We start from the raw sequence: 16,322 nt of genomic DNA, 5'->3' as shown, positions 1-16,322 counted from the left end.
AACTTAATCAGGCTAAGCCCTAGTAAGCAAACTTGGGGAGACAATTCTAGCAATTTTTTTGTCTGATGGCAAACTCTGTTTGAATATCTTCAAGAACTGATGCAAGAGCATCAAATGTTTGGGATCCCTTCAGTCTTTAGGCCAGACAAGCAGACTTCCTCTCTAAATACTATCAATCCAATGGACAGTCACCCCAATGTAAAATGTTCCATGGGATGAGTAGCAGTCTGTTGTAATAGAGACAAATGTCTGTTCACCAAGAATTACAATCAGCTTCAGCTTCATCTCAGCTTCACACTGACCCAACTCTTCACCATTCTGTTTGGCTGGAGACCAATATCCGGTTCAGCAAACACAGGCAACTCCACTGTTCTTATAGGCTATAGTCACTGAAAAGCAACATTTTAGATGAGATGATCCCACTGTTTATGTGACGAGGTTTGCAATAGCAAAATCCTGGTTCAAGTTTCGCTGCTTCATTTGGTTTACTGAGGAATCATCACTTGACATCTCGCTTCTGCTTTTACTTTCAACTGCAAGCATCAGATGTAACTGAGCAAAAACTGGTGAAATCATTACTTTGGTAAAAGTAACAAATGTTTCCTGTACTTCTTTACAAGTGACAAAACTTACTTAACTACAGTAATTAGTTACATTTACTTAGTTACTATACAACACTGCAGAGTACTGTAAGTTATGTGCATCCTTGCCACATAAAGACAAAGTTACCTCTGGCCTATGGCTGGTATAACTGTAGGTGTCTGGACTTCAGGAGGCCTGATTCCGGGTTATGCTAATGTTCTCATATCTGCCGAGGGGGGGGGCAGGGGGGACAAAATTCCATGGGCCCGGGCCTCCAAGGGCGGCCCGGCGCCACAGTCCCACCCGCCCTCCATTGTCGACCGTCTGCCCCCTGCATTGAAATCACAGTCTCACCTCCATGAAAGCAGCACTACAGGCAGCAGAATGCCTCCCTTCAGCCCTCCTTCCCTCGCGGAAGTTACGTCAGACGAGGGAGGGACACAGGGAGGGAAGAAGGGCCGAAGGGAGGCATTCTGCTGCCTGCAGCGCTGCTTTCATGGAGGTGAGACTGCGATTTCAATGCAGGGGGCCCGGCCCGGTGGCAATCGGGGGGGGGGGGGGTGGAGGGGGGGCAGTGGCTGCCGTGATCTCGGGGGGGAGCGGTGGCGACCTCGGGGGGGGTGGAGGGGACAGCGGCGGCGGTGACCTCTGGAGGGCGGGGCGGTGAGGGCGGTAGGGGTGGGGCCCCGGGGCGGCCTTGCCCCAGGCCTGGTCCAGTCTCTCGGCGGCCCTGAATGTTCTACAATGGAATCCAAGGCCCAGATTCTGATGCAGATTATGCTGTCACTGTGCTGGCATCAGGGTGCCTAAAAGGAAGCATCCATTTATAGAATTGCGCCTTCAAGGTGTTTTCCAGGCACCACCAGATCTCTCAGATAAATTGTAAGCTCTTTGAGCAGGTACTGTCCTTCTATGTTTAAATTGTACAGCGCTGCGTAACCCTAGTAGCGCTTTAGAAATGTTAGTAGTTAGTTAATATGTCAGTGTACCTCCCCAATAATGTGCCATTGCATTGTCAGTGTCCTGCAAAGATCTTCAAAAAACACTAATGTTAAAGGCAGGCCCATAGACCTTTGCACCATTGCTTTGCTTTCTATTTAAGCTAAGAGCTGTATAAACTGTAAATTTGAGGATGCATGGGTTTCCTGACTGCTTTCATTTTGCTGTTATGTGCATGAATTAGCAGGAACACCTTTGACTTTGGATCACGGCATTGTGTGCATTTCTCAACCTGACAAATTTGAAATAGGAGCTGATCAGGTTACTCGTTTGCCAGGACCCGGCCCAAATTAATTTTCACAAACAGCAGAGTAATCAGTGCTTTTCCCCGGTTTTGTAGTATTGTAACGCAGGAATGAAGTCGAGTCGGTAGCTCCAGCCTATCAGCTTTCACTTTCCCTCATAAATAGGCTCTTCCTGCTCAAATAGGGCCAATCCTTGCTGATTAGACATCAGAGTTTTTCCAGTCAGTGGCTACTCCCAGCCCGAGCGAAGATTTCTGACATGGAGAATGATCACAGGGACAGCAGCCAGGACGAGAAATGGGCCGATCTGCTTTCTTTTCAGCACTTTCAGAGCCTGTGGCCTGCACGAGGCTATGGCTACGGAGGCAGGATTCAAGAAATCAGAGCCAAAGAGTTCAGCAGACTTGGAGGTAAACTGCAGACCTGCTGCAAAGCAGTCAGAGCTGTTAATGTGCAGTGGCAACGCTTAAACTACTGCTGCAAATTGCATAAGTGCTCCACATGCCAAAAGAAAACGTAGTTGCTTTAGCCCTGATGCTAGTTCTAAAGTGGAATCATGCTGACAAAGTATATTTGTAAACATTGACACAAGCCTGTGCTTTCAGACTTTCACTAGTGCTAACGCAAAGCAAACTGACTATATCTTTGCCCACTTGACACGACTTTTTTGGCAGCTTACACATCTGATTTTAACACTTTCAGAGGGGATTTTCAAGTCTTTATTTTTAGACTGCTTTGCAAAGTGAAAGAAAGCTTATGATTTTGCCATGTCTCTGTGTGTGTGTCTCACTTTCCCCTAATCAGTTTGGGGTCCTAATAATTTCCACAACAGATTTTCAGGACTGGGGGGGAGGCTGTGGTGGGTGGGATGATGATTCTGATGGGTTTTTTTCTTTTCAGATCATCTGTGTATTCTTTTAAACGTGAGCCACTATGTTTGTGCAGCGCTGCGTACGCCTTGTAGCGCTATAGAAATGCTAAATAGTAGTAGTAGTAGTAGCCACTGGCGTGCAAGAACGTGGCCCTATCAGTATGCATTAGTTTTGCATGAACTTTCTTTCTTTTAAAAACAAATCAATTGCATGATTTTCTTTGGACAGTGACTGTGCCCTTTATGAATTTTGGTTTAATTATTTATTTTTTCTAAATCCATGACTGAGGTGAGTTATAGACAGATGCACTATATCCTATACATTATCCAGAGGATATAGAGTCTTCAGTTACACAAAAGACAATGGAGGGGATAGTGTCTTGTCCATGGTCACAAGGAGCATCAGTATGAGAAGCTGGATTTGAATCCTGGATTCTCTGATCTAATCACTAGGCTGTGGTATGCCACTCTGCTCTGCTTTCTCTGACTTTTCTTTTTCTAGATCCCTAAATTAAAATAATTAGCAACAAGGAGTTACACCATTTGATATTGTGAACTGGATCATAGTGTAGTAAAATGAGCTATTTTTCACAAATGAAGTGGCAATAATTCAGGGGGTCCATTACTAAGCTGTGGTAACATTTTTAGTTTACGGTAGAAATCAGCTGGTGGTAAACGCCGAGGCGTCCTTAGGAATATAATGGGCATCTTGGCATTTACTACCAGCTGATTTCTACCGTGGCTTAGTAAAAAAAAAAAAAAAAACTCAGTGCGTTACAGAGCTCTTCTCTCCTAGGAGACAAATGATTCTTAGGAAGGGTGATTTTATAAGAGACCACCTAACTTGTGCAGCAGACGTGTTCATAAATTGCATCCGTTTTAACAGGAAGAACATTTGCATAATTTCCTGTATGAAAATACCCCACAGAAAGCACCCACACACATTTATACCTGCTCTCTGGCATGTACAAATGTTCCCTTTCATTTATGGTGCTCATGCACAACGAGCAGAAGTGCAAACCTCAGCAAAACGCTGCTCCCAGGAATGCTTCCGACCAGGCCAGGCAAGTTTACAGCAAATACGCGCAAAGGGTTAGATACCTATACCATGGGCAGTTTTATAAAAAGACTATCTAAGCAGGTCTTTTACAAAGGTGTGCTAGTGTTTTTAGTGTGCGCTAGAAATTAGACGCCCATTATAGTCATATGGACATCTAAACAGTTAGCGCACACTTTTTTTAGGCTTATTTTTAGCATGTGCTAAAAACACTAGTGCTCCTTTGTAAGAGGACCTCTCAGTTTGCAAATTTATTCAGGACTTCCTATCCCGCCCTACCAAGGACGTTCAGGGTGGCTTACGATCTAAAACAAGAAAGTAAATGGAAGGTGCAGAGACAAGACAAGACATAATAGTAAGGACTGGCGGGGGGGGGGGGGGGGAGTAAGAACTACAATATGTAAATAGGACAGTGGGTGGGGCAAAACATTAGGGGTGCTTCAGGTGCAGACACAGCCCATCTAGAGGGTTTGCTGAGGAAGAAAAAAGAAACGCAGAGAGGAATCTAAAGAAAAGTCAAGGTCAGTCTTAAACCTATCTAAAGAAGTTTGCATATGGAGAGAGACTGGGAGAGAATTCCAGAGCTGAGGGCCCTGGACTGAAAAGACTGAGTGTCTTGTAAGTTCATGGGTAACCGTGCAGTGACTGTGGACCACTAGCCAATAAAATGTTTTTAATCACAGGAATGCCCTTTAAAATTGCCTTCATGTGGTGGGTAGTCTGATAACAAGGCCTAGATTAAGGCACTAGAAAAGTGCCTATTTAAAGCCTATTCTATAAAGAAGAGCAGACACTTGCTTTTCTTTATAAAATACTGTAGCAGTGGTCGAAAACATGTCTATATTTAAGGCACAAACACACCAACCAGAGTTGGTGTCAATGCTTGTGCCTAGATTGCAAAAGAATGTGTGTAGATCAAATGATTTTATAATCTATGCACATATGTGCCCCACCCATAGTCCACCCACACTAGCAGCAGTTAGTGTATCTGGGTTTAAAAAAGGTTTGCACAAGTTCCTGGAGGAAAAGTCCATAGTTTGTTATTGAGATGGACATGGGGGAAGCCACTGTTTGCCCTGGGATTGGTAGCATGAATGTTGCTACCATTTGGGTTTCTGCCAAGCACTTGTGGCCTGGATTGGCCACTGTTGGAAGCAGGATACTGGGCTAAATGGACTGTCAGTCAGACTCAGTATGCGTATTCTTATCTGTGATCATGTGAATGCCCACCTTCAAGGTGGTTAAGGCGGTTAACTTAGCGGACTTCAAAAAGGGTTGGACGGCTTCCTGGAGGAGAAAGCCATAGAATGTTATTGAATGGACGAGGGAATAATACAGTATTTCTAGGATGGGCGGGACAAATTGCTTGTTCTTTTGGCTGCTGTTGGTGACAGGGTCCTGGGCTCGATGGACCCTTGGTCTGTCCCAGCATGGCGATGCTTATGTACTTATATACACGCCATCACATTTTGGCATGTACTTACAAAATACTGCCTAGCAGAAAAATAGTCACTCACACATACCTGTGTCTATATACATGCATCAATGACTAGAATAGTGGTGTTTATTTTATTTTAATTTCTTATATACCACATGCAAGCCTGAATGCTTTTGAAGCAGTGTACATTCAGCAATTGTAGGTGTTTACATGCATTATTGCCACTTAAAACTAGGCCGCTTCTCATAGACTTACCCCCTAAATGAACAGAATGCATGCTTCCAAAGACAGATCTGGGGTATAAGAACAACATGACAAGTGTGTCAGTGAAAGGAGTAAGAACAGGGATGGCATTGTGAGACTGAGAGATGTCACAGATCCAAGCATGGAGAGGGATGACAAAATGGAAATATTTTCCAGGCCTTTTTGTTTAGTATTCGCTTAAGAAGGGATTGCAGAAGGACCACCAACTGCTGGCAGGTGTACATATGGAGCTAGATTCTATAAATGTCGCCTAAGATATTGGTGCTGAAAAAACCCCACTTATGCGCTATTCTTTAAGCCTCGCCTAAAGTTCGGTTTATAGAATAACGTGTAAGTGGAGAGGTCATGTGTAAATTTAGGCACCACCATTTGCACCTGTGAAAATGTGAGGCAAATGCCTGCACCTGTATTTACACGCGGAGCACCCATATTCTATAATTACATGCGTAACTCAAAACCATGCCCCCAATCGGCCCCAAAATGCCCATGACCCGTCTATTTCTGCATCCTTTTTTTGGGCTGCATGTAAATTTTAGGTGTGGATCCTACACCAAAATCTACCTGCATTAGTCCCAATTAAATCTGGCTTGTTTTATTAAATTGCATGTTCCAATCGAGGGCACACCTAAATCAGTGGGATGATCACCAGATGGATTCTATGCCATTTATAGAAGAGTGAGTTTATATTGTATTTGATAACTTTCCTTGGTCAGTCAGTTATCAAATACAATTGGCATGATCTCCCTCTGGTAAAATGCATTGCCACCGATCCTGTAACCAGCTGGATTCAATCTACCTTATTATTCTTTTGTTTCACCATCTCCATTAATTAACTCATCACCAAAGTTAGATTAATTAACCTGTCATTTCAAAGCCCTTCCCTGTAACCACTTTTATGAAGATGGGCACCATTCTCCTATACTGAGACCCAATGGCTTTGTCCATTTTCAATTTTGCATGTTCCTTATAAACTTACTCTTCTATAAATGGCATAGAATCCATCTGGTGATCATCCCACTGATTTAGGTGTGCCCCCGATTGGAACATGCAATTTAATAGAACAAGCCAGATTTAATTGGGAATAATGCAGGTAAATTTTGGTGAAATCCCAATATTCCACATCTTACCCCTAGCAAAGCTGTTAATATTACTCAGCATAAAAGGTTCATAAATAAACAGTCTAAGTGTGGGCTCCCAGATTAGGAATCAGTTGAGTGATAGACCACAAAGAGTAATAGTAAACTCCATTCATGCAAAGGAAAGAAGAGAGATTGGTAAAATGACACGGGGATGAACCATGAGGCCATTTTTGTTCATTGTGTTTGTGTGTGATGTTATTGGGAGATTAGCATGATTTGTTTCCTCATGGCGCTAAGATTTGCAACAGCGTGAACTCCCCTGAGGGAGTAGACAGAATGAAAAATGATAAAAGAACACCTGAGGACTAGTTGAGTGTTTGACCTCTAAGTTCCGATATAATAATGGACAATTATGCATTTGTGATACAATGGTAAGTGATCTTCAACCATTTGGCTGTCTTAAAAATAGGAAGCAATCCGTTCATCTGTTCAAAAATTCTCTTCCCTTACCCTCTGCCTCCTTTTCTCTCCCCTTTCCATCCACAGTGAAGACGTGAGATATTGTTGTCTACCAAACAAAAATGAGACCATGGGGTGATCAGATCTGATAATCTGAAGATAGTGAATCAGTGCAAAAAGGAAAAAGCAAGAACCAGAGGAATGCTAGAATAGATACGGAGAGGCATAAGTAGTAGAAAAAAGGAGGTGATGATGTGTTTGTACTTATTTCGAATATTATCAGGCTCAATTTCAAAAGAGAAGGACGCCCATCTTTCGACACAAATCGGAAGATGGACGTCCTCACAGAAACGTCCAAATCGGTATAATCGAAAGCTGATTTTGGATGTCCCCAACTACACTCCGTCGCAGGGATGGCCAAAGTTCAAGGGGGCGTATCGGAGGTGTAGCGAAGGCAGGACTTGGGCGTGCCTAACACTTGGACGTCCTTCACCCATAATGGAGAAAAAAAGGAGGTCCCTGGTGAACACTTGGATGTTTTCACCCGGACCTGTTTTTTTTTACGACTAAGGCACAAAAAGATGCCCGAAATGACCAGATGACCACCGGAGAGAATCGGGGATGACCCCTGTTACTCCCCCAGTGGTCACTAACCCCCTCCCACCCTCAAAAAAACATCTTTCAAAATATGTTGTGCGAGCCTCAGATGTCATACTCAGTTCTGTGACAGCAGTATGCAGGTCCCTGGAGCAGTTTTAGTGGGTGAGTGCACTTCAGACAGGCGGACCCAGCCCCATCCCCCCCTACCTGTTTTGCTTCTGGAGGAAACAGCGAGCCCTCCAAAACCCACCACAAACCCACTGTACCCACATCTAGGTGTCCCCCTTCACCCGTAAGGGCTATGGTAGTGATGTACAGTTGTGGGTAGTGGGTTTTGGGGGGCTCAGCACACAAGGTAAGGGAGCTATGTACCTGGGAGCAATTTATGAAGTCCATTGCAGTGCTCCCTAGGGTGCCCGGTTGGTTTCCAGGCATGTCAGGGGGACCAGTGCACTATAAATGCTGGCTCCTTCCATGACCAAATGGCTTGCATTTGGTCCTTTCTGAGATGGACGTCCTTGGTTTCAAAAATCGCTGAAAATCAGAAACGTCCATGTCTAGGGACGTCCATCTCTAAGGATGACCAAATTTAAGGATTTTGATGCACCTGACAGTATTTTCAAAACGAAAGATGGACGTCCATCTTGTTTCAAAAATACGGGTTTGGTGCTTGTTGGGTGCATGTAGATGCTTACACGGCTTAATAAAAGAGCCCCGCTTCTTCTAAGGTATAATGGTGTCAGAGCAGAAACATGTTCTGGCTGACCTTGAAACAGGCTCTGTGCTTGGGAGGAGGCACTTAACTTATAGAGTCAAAGTGATTTAGATAACTGCAGGCTCAGTTAGTTCCACAGCATTTGAATAACTGAGTGATTCTGCTCCAGAGAATCCTGATTGGTCCTTTGGGCCTTAAGGAATTCTGGGAGCACTTCAGTGCTTACAGCAAGTTAGAACTTTGGAGGCCAAGGCTGTTGCAGCGTCATCAAGATCCATTAGGACCTCTTGGACCAGTCTAATGGAAAAGTTAAAGGCTTCTACCAAACCTGAGAGTAATATAACTGGTCTAACCTGTTTTTCTACATTGTCTGAAGCGTATAAACGAAGTCCCACTTGTTCTGTGAAAAATTAATCCTTACTTGAAAATGTAATTGCTGTATGTGGTTTACCAGTGCAGGGGCCGACTTGACACCTTTCTTAGTTACTAGCATGCTATGTACAAAGGTGTCAAGTCGGCCCCTGCACTGGTAAACCAGAATTCCTTAAGGACCAATCAGGATCCTCTGGAGCAGAATCACTCAGGTATCCAAATGCTGTGGAACTAACTGAGCCTGCAGTTATCTAAATCACTTTGACTCTATACTTCTCCACTTGAACATTTTTAAATGAGTACATTAAAACAATAATAATCATTTGGGATCTGAGTATTTGAAGTTATTGGCAAATGTTAAAATGCAAACTGCAAGATATGCTGATACTTGGAATACCGCTTTTTTGATTGCAGGTCCACAAATTTGGAACAATCTACCAGGTTACCTGAGATTGTGCAGTACAGATCAGTTTGGTAAAATATTGAAGACATATTTGTGTGAACACGCATGGAGCTGATGCTTGTGTCTGTATTTTGATCAATGTACTGATCTGTTCTGAACATAGGTCTGTTTCCTAAAAGTAGAAAAATTGGTCATTAATTTAATATCTGGTGGCAAAGTATTTCAAGTACAGGGAGCAGCAGCATAAATGAGCGAGAGAGAGAGAGACAGTGATCTGTTTTACTGAGGTCAAGGAAGGTATTTTTATTTTGGATTTTGTTCATGTCTTTCAAGTAGAATACCTTCCTGAGAATGATGTATTAGGGGCACACCCCCAAATTCCATATATTACGTCTTAATTTGCATGTGGATATCGAAGTGTATTCTATAACAATGTATGTAACTTAATTGGTAAACTAATCAACACTGTCGGATGTTAACAAGCAATTATCAAGAATCATTACCCAACTCTCAAGCATTTCAATAAGTTCTTCTTTAACTTTCAAGGGTATCTTATTACATTGTATAGGATCCTTCAGATTCCCCTGACACCACCATACAGGCTAATATTGTGAGCCAGGCACTTTTATGGTGGGCAGGCATTCCTCATTATCGACATTAATTGGCATTAATTATTATTTATGTGCGCTACTCACTAAGTGTATTGTGTAATGTCATGCGCATAAATTCTAAGTCACATAGAGGCATATTTTCAAAGCACTTTGGGAGGCTAAGTTCCATAGGTTTCTATGGAACTTTGGGAGGCTAAGTGCTTTGAAAATATGCCTCATAGTTGAAAAAGGGGCATGGTCATGGACATTTCTAAAACCCAAGCGCATTATTTTATTTAGATTTTGCTTACACCTTTTTCAGCAGTAGCTCAAGTTGAGTTACATTCAGGCAGTGGCGTACCAAGGGGGGGGGCGGTGGGGGCGGTCCGCCCCGGGTGCCAGTGGGTGGGGGGTGCTCCGCTCCCGCCGCCTCCCGTGGCCGTTCCCGCGGTGCCGCACATTTAAAAAACCGGGGAAGCAGCGTCGCAGCCAGGCAGCGCCTCGTGCCCTGCTTGTAAAAAAAAAAAAATCAAATCTCCTTCCTCCTTCTCCTCCTTGTCTTGACGTCGACTCGGGCCTTCCAATCAATTTGATTGGAAGGCCCGAGTCGACGTCAAGACATCAAGACGAGGAGAAGGAAGGAGATTTGATTTTTTTTTACAAGCAAGGCACGAGGCTGCCTGCGACGCTGCTTCCCGGTTTTAACGGGACTGAGGTGGGGAAGGAGAGGGGCGAAAGGGACTCGGGTGGGGGTGTTCAGAGGGGAGAAGGGGACTGGGGTGGGGGTCTCAGATAGGGGAGGGGAGAAGGGGACTGGGGTGGGGATCTCAGAGGGGAGAAGGGGAGGGGAGAAGGGGACTGGGGTGGGGGTGTTCAGAGGGGAGAAGGGGACTGGGGTGGGGGTCTCAGAGGGGAAAAGGGGAGGGGAGAAGGGGACTGGGGTGGGGATCTCAGAGGGGAGAAGGGGAGGGGAGAAGGGGACTGGGATGGGGGTGTTCAGAGGAGAGAAGGGGACTGTGGTGGGGGTCTCAGACAGGGGAGGGGAGAAGGGGACTGGGGTGGGGATCTCAGAGGGGAGAAGGGGAGGGGAGAAGGGGACTGGGGTGGGGGTGTTCAGAGAAGGGGACTGGGGTGGGGGTCTCAGAGGGGGGGGGGGGGAGAAGGGGACTGGGATGGGGGTGTTCAGAGAAGAGAAGGGGACTGGGGTGGGGATCTCAGAGGGGAGAAGGGGAGGGGAGAAGGGGACTGGGGTGGGGGTGTTCAGAGAAGGGGACTGGGGTGGGGGTCTCAGAGGGGGGAAGGGGAGGGGAGAAGGGGACTGGGATGGGGGTGTTCAGAGGAGAGAAGGGGACTGGGGTGGGGATCTCAGAGGGGAGAAGGGGAGGGGAGAAGGGGACTGGGGTGGGGGTGTTCAGAGAAGGGGACTGGGGTGGGGATCTCAGAGGGGGGAAGGGGAGGGGAGAAGGGGACTGGGATGGGGGTGTTCAGAGGAGAGAAGGGGACTGGGGTGGGGTGTTCAGAGGAGAGAAGGGGACTGGGGTGGGGGTCTCAGACAGGGGAGGGGAGAAGGGGACTGTGGTGGGGGTCTCAGACAGAGGAGGGGAGAAGGGGACTGGGGTGGGGATCTCAGAGGGGAGAAGGGAAGGGGAGGGAGAAGGGGACTGGGGTGGGGGTGTTCAGAGGGGAGAAGGGGACTGGGGTGGGGATCTCAGACAGGGGAGGGGGAGGGGAGAAGGGGACTGGGGTGGGGATCGCAGAGGGGAGAAGGGGACTGGGGTGGGGATCTCAGAGGGGAGAAGGGAAGGGGAAGGGGAGTTGAGAAGGGGACTGGGATGGGGGTGTTCAGAGGAGAGAAGGGGACTGGGGTGGGAGACAGGGGAGGGGGAGGGGAGAAGGGGACTGGGGTGGGGATCTCAGAGGGGAGAAGGAAAGGGGAAGGGGAGGGGAGAAGGGGACTGGGATGGGGGTGTTCAGAGGAGAGAAGGGGACTGGGGTGGGAGACAGGGGAGGGGGAGGGGAGAAGGGGACTGGGGTAGGGATCTCAGAGGGGAGAAGGGGACTGGGGTGGGGATCTCAGAGGGGAGAAGGGGACTGGGGTGGGAGACAGGGGAGGGGGAGGGGAGAAGGGGACTGGGGTAGGGATCTCAGAGGGGAGAAGGGGACTGGGGTGGGGATCTCAGAGGGGAGAAGGAAAGGGGAAGGGGAGGGGAGAAGGGGACTGGGATGGGGGTGTTCAGAGGAGAGAAGGGGACGGGTGGGAGACAGGGGAGGGGGAGGGGAGAAGAGGACTGGGGTAGGGATCTCAGAGGGGAGAAGGGGACTGGGGTGGGGGTCTCAGACAGGGGAGGGGAGAAGGGGACTGTGGTGGGGGTCACAGACAGGAGAAGGGGAGGGGAGAAGGGGACTGGGGTGGGGCTGTTCAGAGGGGAGAAGGGGGCTGGAACTGGGGGCTGAAAAAAGGGGCAGAGAGAGAGAGGGGACAGATCCTAGATGGAAGGGGGAGCGAGAGGGAGGGCAGACCCTGGATGGATGGGAAAGGGAGGGCAAATGGTGGATTGAAGGGGCAGAGAGAAAGGGCAGGCAGTGGATGGAAGGGACGGCAGAGAGGGCAGACACTGGATGGCAGAGAGAGAGAGTGAAGACAGATGCTGGATGGAAGGAAGACGGTGAAAAGAAGATGAGGAAAGCAGAAACCAGAGACAACAAACTGTAAATAAAATATATTTTTTTATTTTTTTTGCTTTAGGATAAAGTATTGTAGATGTGTTAAATGTTTATAATAGAACATGTAAATAAGGTAATCTTTTATTGGACTAATTTTAATACATTTTGACTAACTTTCGGAGAACAAAACCCCCTTCCTCAGGTCAGGATAGGATACTGTAACAGCACTATACTGTACTGACCCGAGGACGGAGGTTTTGGCCTCTGAAAGCTAAATGTATTAGTCCAATAAAATGGTATTATTTTACTTTCTATATTTGCTTTATTTCTATTTGTTAATTTGTAAAGTGGTGATTGGTACTTGTTAGGGTTTTTTTTTCAAATTTACATCTGCTGTCTTTATATTTTGCACAGTACTAGGGGACAGTTTCTGTTTCTGTGGTGTTGCATTGTATGCAGAGTCTGGCATTGGGGGTTCAGTTTAATTTTTGTCTAAATAGAAAGTTTATGATTACTTATTCTATAGTGGATTAGGGTGTATCTGTGTTTGTGAAAAAGACATGGCTTTCAGTTGGCATTGACTGTGCAGGATCTACGATCTGTACTATTCTGTCTGGTTTCGTTTTACAATAGATGAATTGATGTTCTAGTGCTCACTGTAGTGTTTAAGATGTTTTTCTTTTCCTTGTGTGACTCGTAGAAATGACTGCTTATGGTATGGTAGAATTGCTCTATAGGTCCTGAGTGTTTTGTATTCTCGGCATGCCTAGTACTGGATTTGGGGGGGGGGGGGGGGGTTAAAAAATGACCGGCTCCGGGTGTCAACTACCCTAGGTAGGGCACTGCATTCAGGTACATTTCTCTGTGTCTGGAGAGCTCACAATTTAATTTTGTACCTGAGATAATGGAGGGCTAAGTGACTTGCCCAAGATCATGTGATAGAGTAGCAATGGGATTTGAACCCAGCACCTCTGGCTGTCAAGACCAGTACTCTAACCACTAGGCTACTCTATATATATTTAATGTATGGCACATAAAAAATTGGCACTGAAATCAGTGCCGACTATGCGTATTCTGTAATCAGTGCCTAGATTTAGGTGCCAATTATAGTATAAGCTTTGTTGATATTTCAGCGCCTAAATCTACATGCATCCATTTACACTAACGAAAATGTGGCATAAATCCCAGCACGTAGATTTAGGTGCATTGGCCCATATTCTATAACTAGGCGTGTAAATTTGGGAATGCTCATGAAACGCCCATTTCCCCTCCCATAACCAAACCCCTTTTTGTCTGCACACGTTAGAAGTTCAGCACACATCGTTTCAGAATATGCTTAGCGAGTTGTGCATGCAAATTGTAATCAGTGTCAATTAATGCTCGTTATTGCTTGTTAAGTGATGTTAGCACTGATTAGCTTGTTAACTTATATGCATTATTATAGAATCCGCACCAATTTTGGCACAGATCTCTAGGCGCGCTATGTAGAATCCGGGGGTCTACACCTAATATAGGCGTTGGGATTTCTGTCAAGTAAAACATGGCCTAAATGGACACGACCAAATTTGGTTGCATGGAGGGGCACTCAGCGTCATTCTATATACCGCGCAGAAATTTAAGCATATTCTATAAAATTTAGGCATACTTTAGAGAATATGCCTAAGCATATTTTTTTACCGCATACTTTTATAGTGCCGGAAATACCGGCGATAGTTCCGGATTGGCGCGCAGTGAGCCCGTGGTGTGCTTACCACTGCTTAATAAAAGTGCCCCTTAGTGCAGCTACATTACTGTGCATTAACTGGTTACTGCAGGATTACCGCATGAGCCCTTACTACAAAATAGGTGTCAGTAAGTGCTGCCTCGCTAATTTTTTAAAATGGCCATGCACTAATGGCAACAGGGCATGCAAAATCACAGTTCATAATCACTTATGTCGTTTATCAATTCTAATGGTGACCTCAACGATGCTCATTACTAATACATGAGAATAGTAATGGATGCAGCACCCACCTCTTCATCGGCTCATCCGATTTACCATATATCAACAATACCTTGTACACTATTTTTACTACTTCAAGTGATAGATACTCATCTTTAATGTGTGTCAGACTGGGGATTAAAACGTCCAACATGCATGTTTCGCCCATAAATGGGCTGTCTCAAGGACTCTCCCCTAGAAAAAAGCAAAGAAAAATATATCTATTAGATTGTAAGCTCTTTGAGCAGGGACTGTCTTTCTTCTATGTTTGTGCAGCGCTGCGTATGCCTTGTAGCGCTATAGAAATGCTAAATAGTAGTAGTAGTAGTAGTAGTAATATCCAGGGTCACTACATAAGCATCATACTTTCCTACTCTCATGCAGTGATCCATTGAATATTGAGAATAATTTTCCTTACCCTAAGCCGTCTTCAGCGTCAGCTTTGCTAGGGCATGGCCATTAATATAAAAAATAGAAAAAGCCATTTTTATGGCTGCGGTAAAAATGGCCTATTGTATGGGAAAAACTCATGCAAAGGCGCGCTGAGGCCACTTTTCACCACAGCCTTGAAATGGACTCCTCCTGCTTACCGGATGAGGTTAACCACCCTGAATATCAGTATCTCACCCTCATAAGTCCCTTAACTCTACCAAACTTTATGCAGATAGATATTAATCAGATGAGTTGCCTGATTACAATTTATCTACTAGCCACCCCTGAAATTTCAGTGGCAATGATTATACCAGTGTTTCAATTCAAGACCTGAGAACCAGTGGCAGCCCCCATTAAACATAGGTGCGGCTGACAGACTGTCTTCCCACAATATAAACTCTCTTCCACCACCCTTTTTCTGAAGTTTGCTGACGCCCATGTTATTCTCAAGAGACCGTGTGAACTTGAAGGAAATTGGACACTGTGTGGCTCAAACTCACCTAGAGCCACTTGATACTGAAGGAAAACAAGAGTAAGTGACACCTTCAGTAAGAGTCAGTAGATAAGGGAGCATTAACAACCTGGGTGGAGATCTGGCTTGAAGGGATAGGAGACAGGATGTTAGGAGCTCAAACCAGCTAACATAGTGTGGGGAGAAAGTGTTTATTGGGGAGACAGTTATGTGGGTCCTGTGTGTTGGAGGAGGAGACAAGATGTAAGAAAGCGAGTTTGGGGAAATCAGTCTTCATTTTAGTTACACGTTGATCTGAATGTGCTTGAACAGCCGGACTGGAAGCATCATTGCAGATGGACCTACATTTGTTTCATTACCTGGAGTGCTGGCACTGGCCACTTTGTCCAGTAACGCTTCTGGCTCTGACACTGAAGTCTTTTTGCGGATGTGGCCTGTGCTTGAAAAATAGTTTTAGCTACTGGCTCAGCAGGAGTTAAACTAGATTGGCTGTAGCATTTATCTTCCTCTTCAGCCTCTGATGATTGCTGGTATAACAACTTGACATGCAGTTGCAGTTCCAAGCTCCTACAATTCTTTCAATTCCCAGTGACGCCCACAGCCAGATGTGCAGAAGAGAGGTGAACAAGATTCTCCGTCTGCAGGTCAGCATGGGGAGTAGGAGGGGGGCTGCAGAGCCGGTGGGGATTGTTATTGTCATTGTAGTCCAGTTGGGCTCAATCTCCACAGCCCTTGACCTTGGTTCTAAGCACTTGTGACTTGTGTCTACCTTGCTTGTGCTTGCTTAGGAATCACTCCAGCTGTTCTGTTTTGTTCTATCTTGTTCAACCTGACCTTTACTTATACTCTGAGCTCATTTATAGTCTCATTTGTATCTGAAAACTAGGCAGTAGACTCCAGGTTTCATGCAAATGTTTTGGGCATTGAAGTGCACTGAAAGCCTTCAAAGGATTGAGTGTATCCCCAACATTAATTATTGTATGTAGTGTGAGGGTCAGAATAGGAACAGACAGGGATGTGGGAGGTAAAAGGAAGGAGAAGAAGGGATGATGTAGGAGAGGAAGAAAAAGAGCAAGGTGGGGTATAGGGTAGAGAGAGG

At 45.6% G+C, this 16,322-nt stretch overlaps 1 protein-coding gene across 1 annotated transcript in view; it reads left to right on the top strand.

Annotated features, from left to right (window-relative positions):
• The first annotated feature begins 2,033 nt into the window (after window positions 1-2,033).
• MOCOS (molybdenum cofactor sulfurase) overlaps window positions 2,034-16,322 on the top strand; it is a 482,379-nt gene continuing 468,090 nt past the window's right edge. The window contains exon 1 of the mRNA XM_030204697.1: window positions 2,034-2,236. Coding sequence (XP_030060557.1) covers window positions 2,086-2,236 — 151 coding nt within the window. The 5' untranslated portion in view covers window positions 2,034-2,085. The remainder of the gene's footprint in view (window positions 2,237-16,322) is intronic.

Source organism: Microcaecilia unicolor, chromosome 1 (assembly GCF_901765095.1).
Source record: "Microcaecilia unicolor chromosome 1, aMicUni1.1, whole genome shotgun sequence".
Taxonomy (NCBI): Eukaryota; Metazoa; Chordata; class Amphibia; order Gymnophiona; family Siphonopidae; genus Microcaecilia; species Microcaecilia unicolor.
The sequence above is the reverse complement of the archived record's forward strand: the minus strand, read 5'-3'. Positions and strand labels throughout refer to the sequence as shown.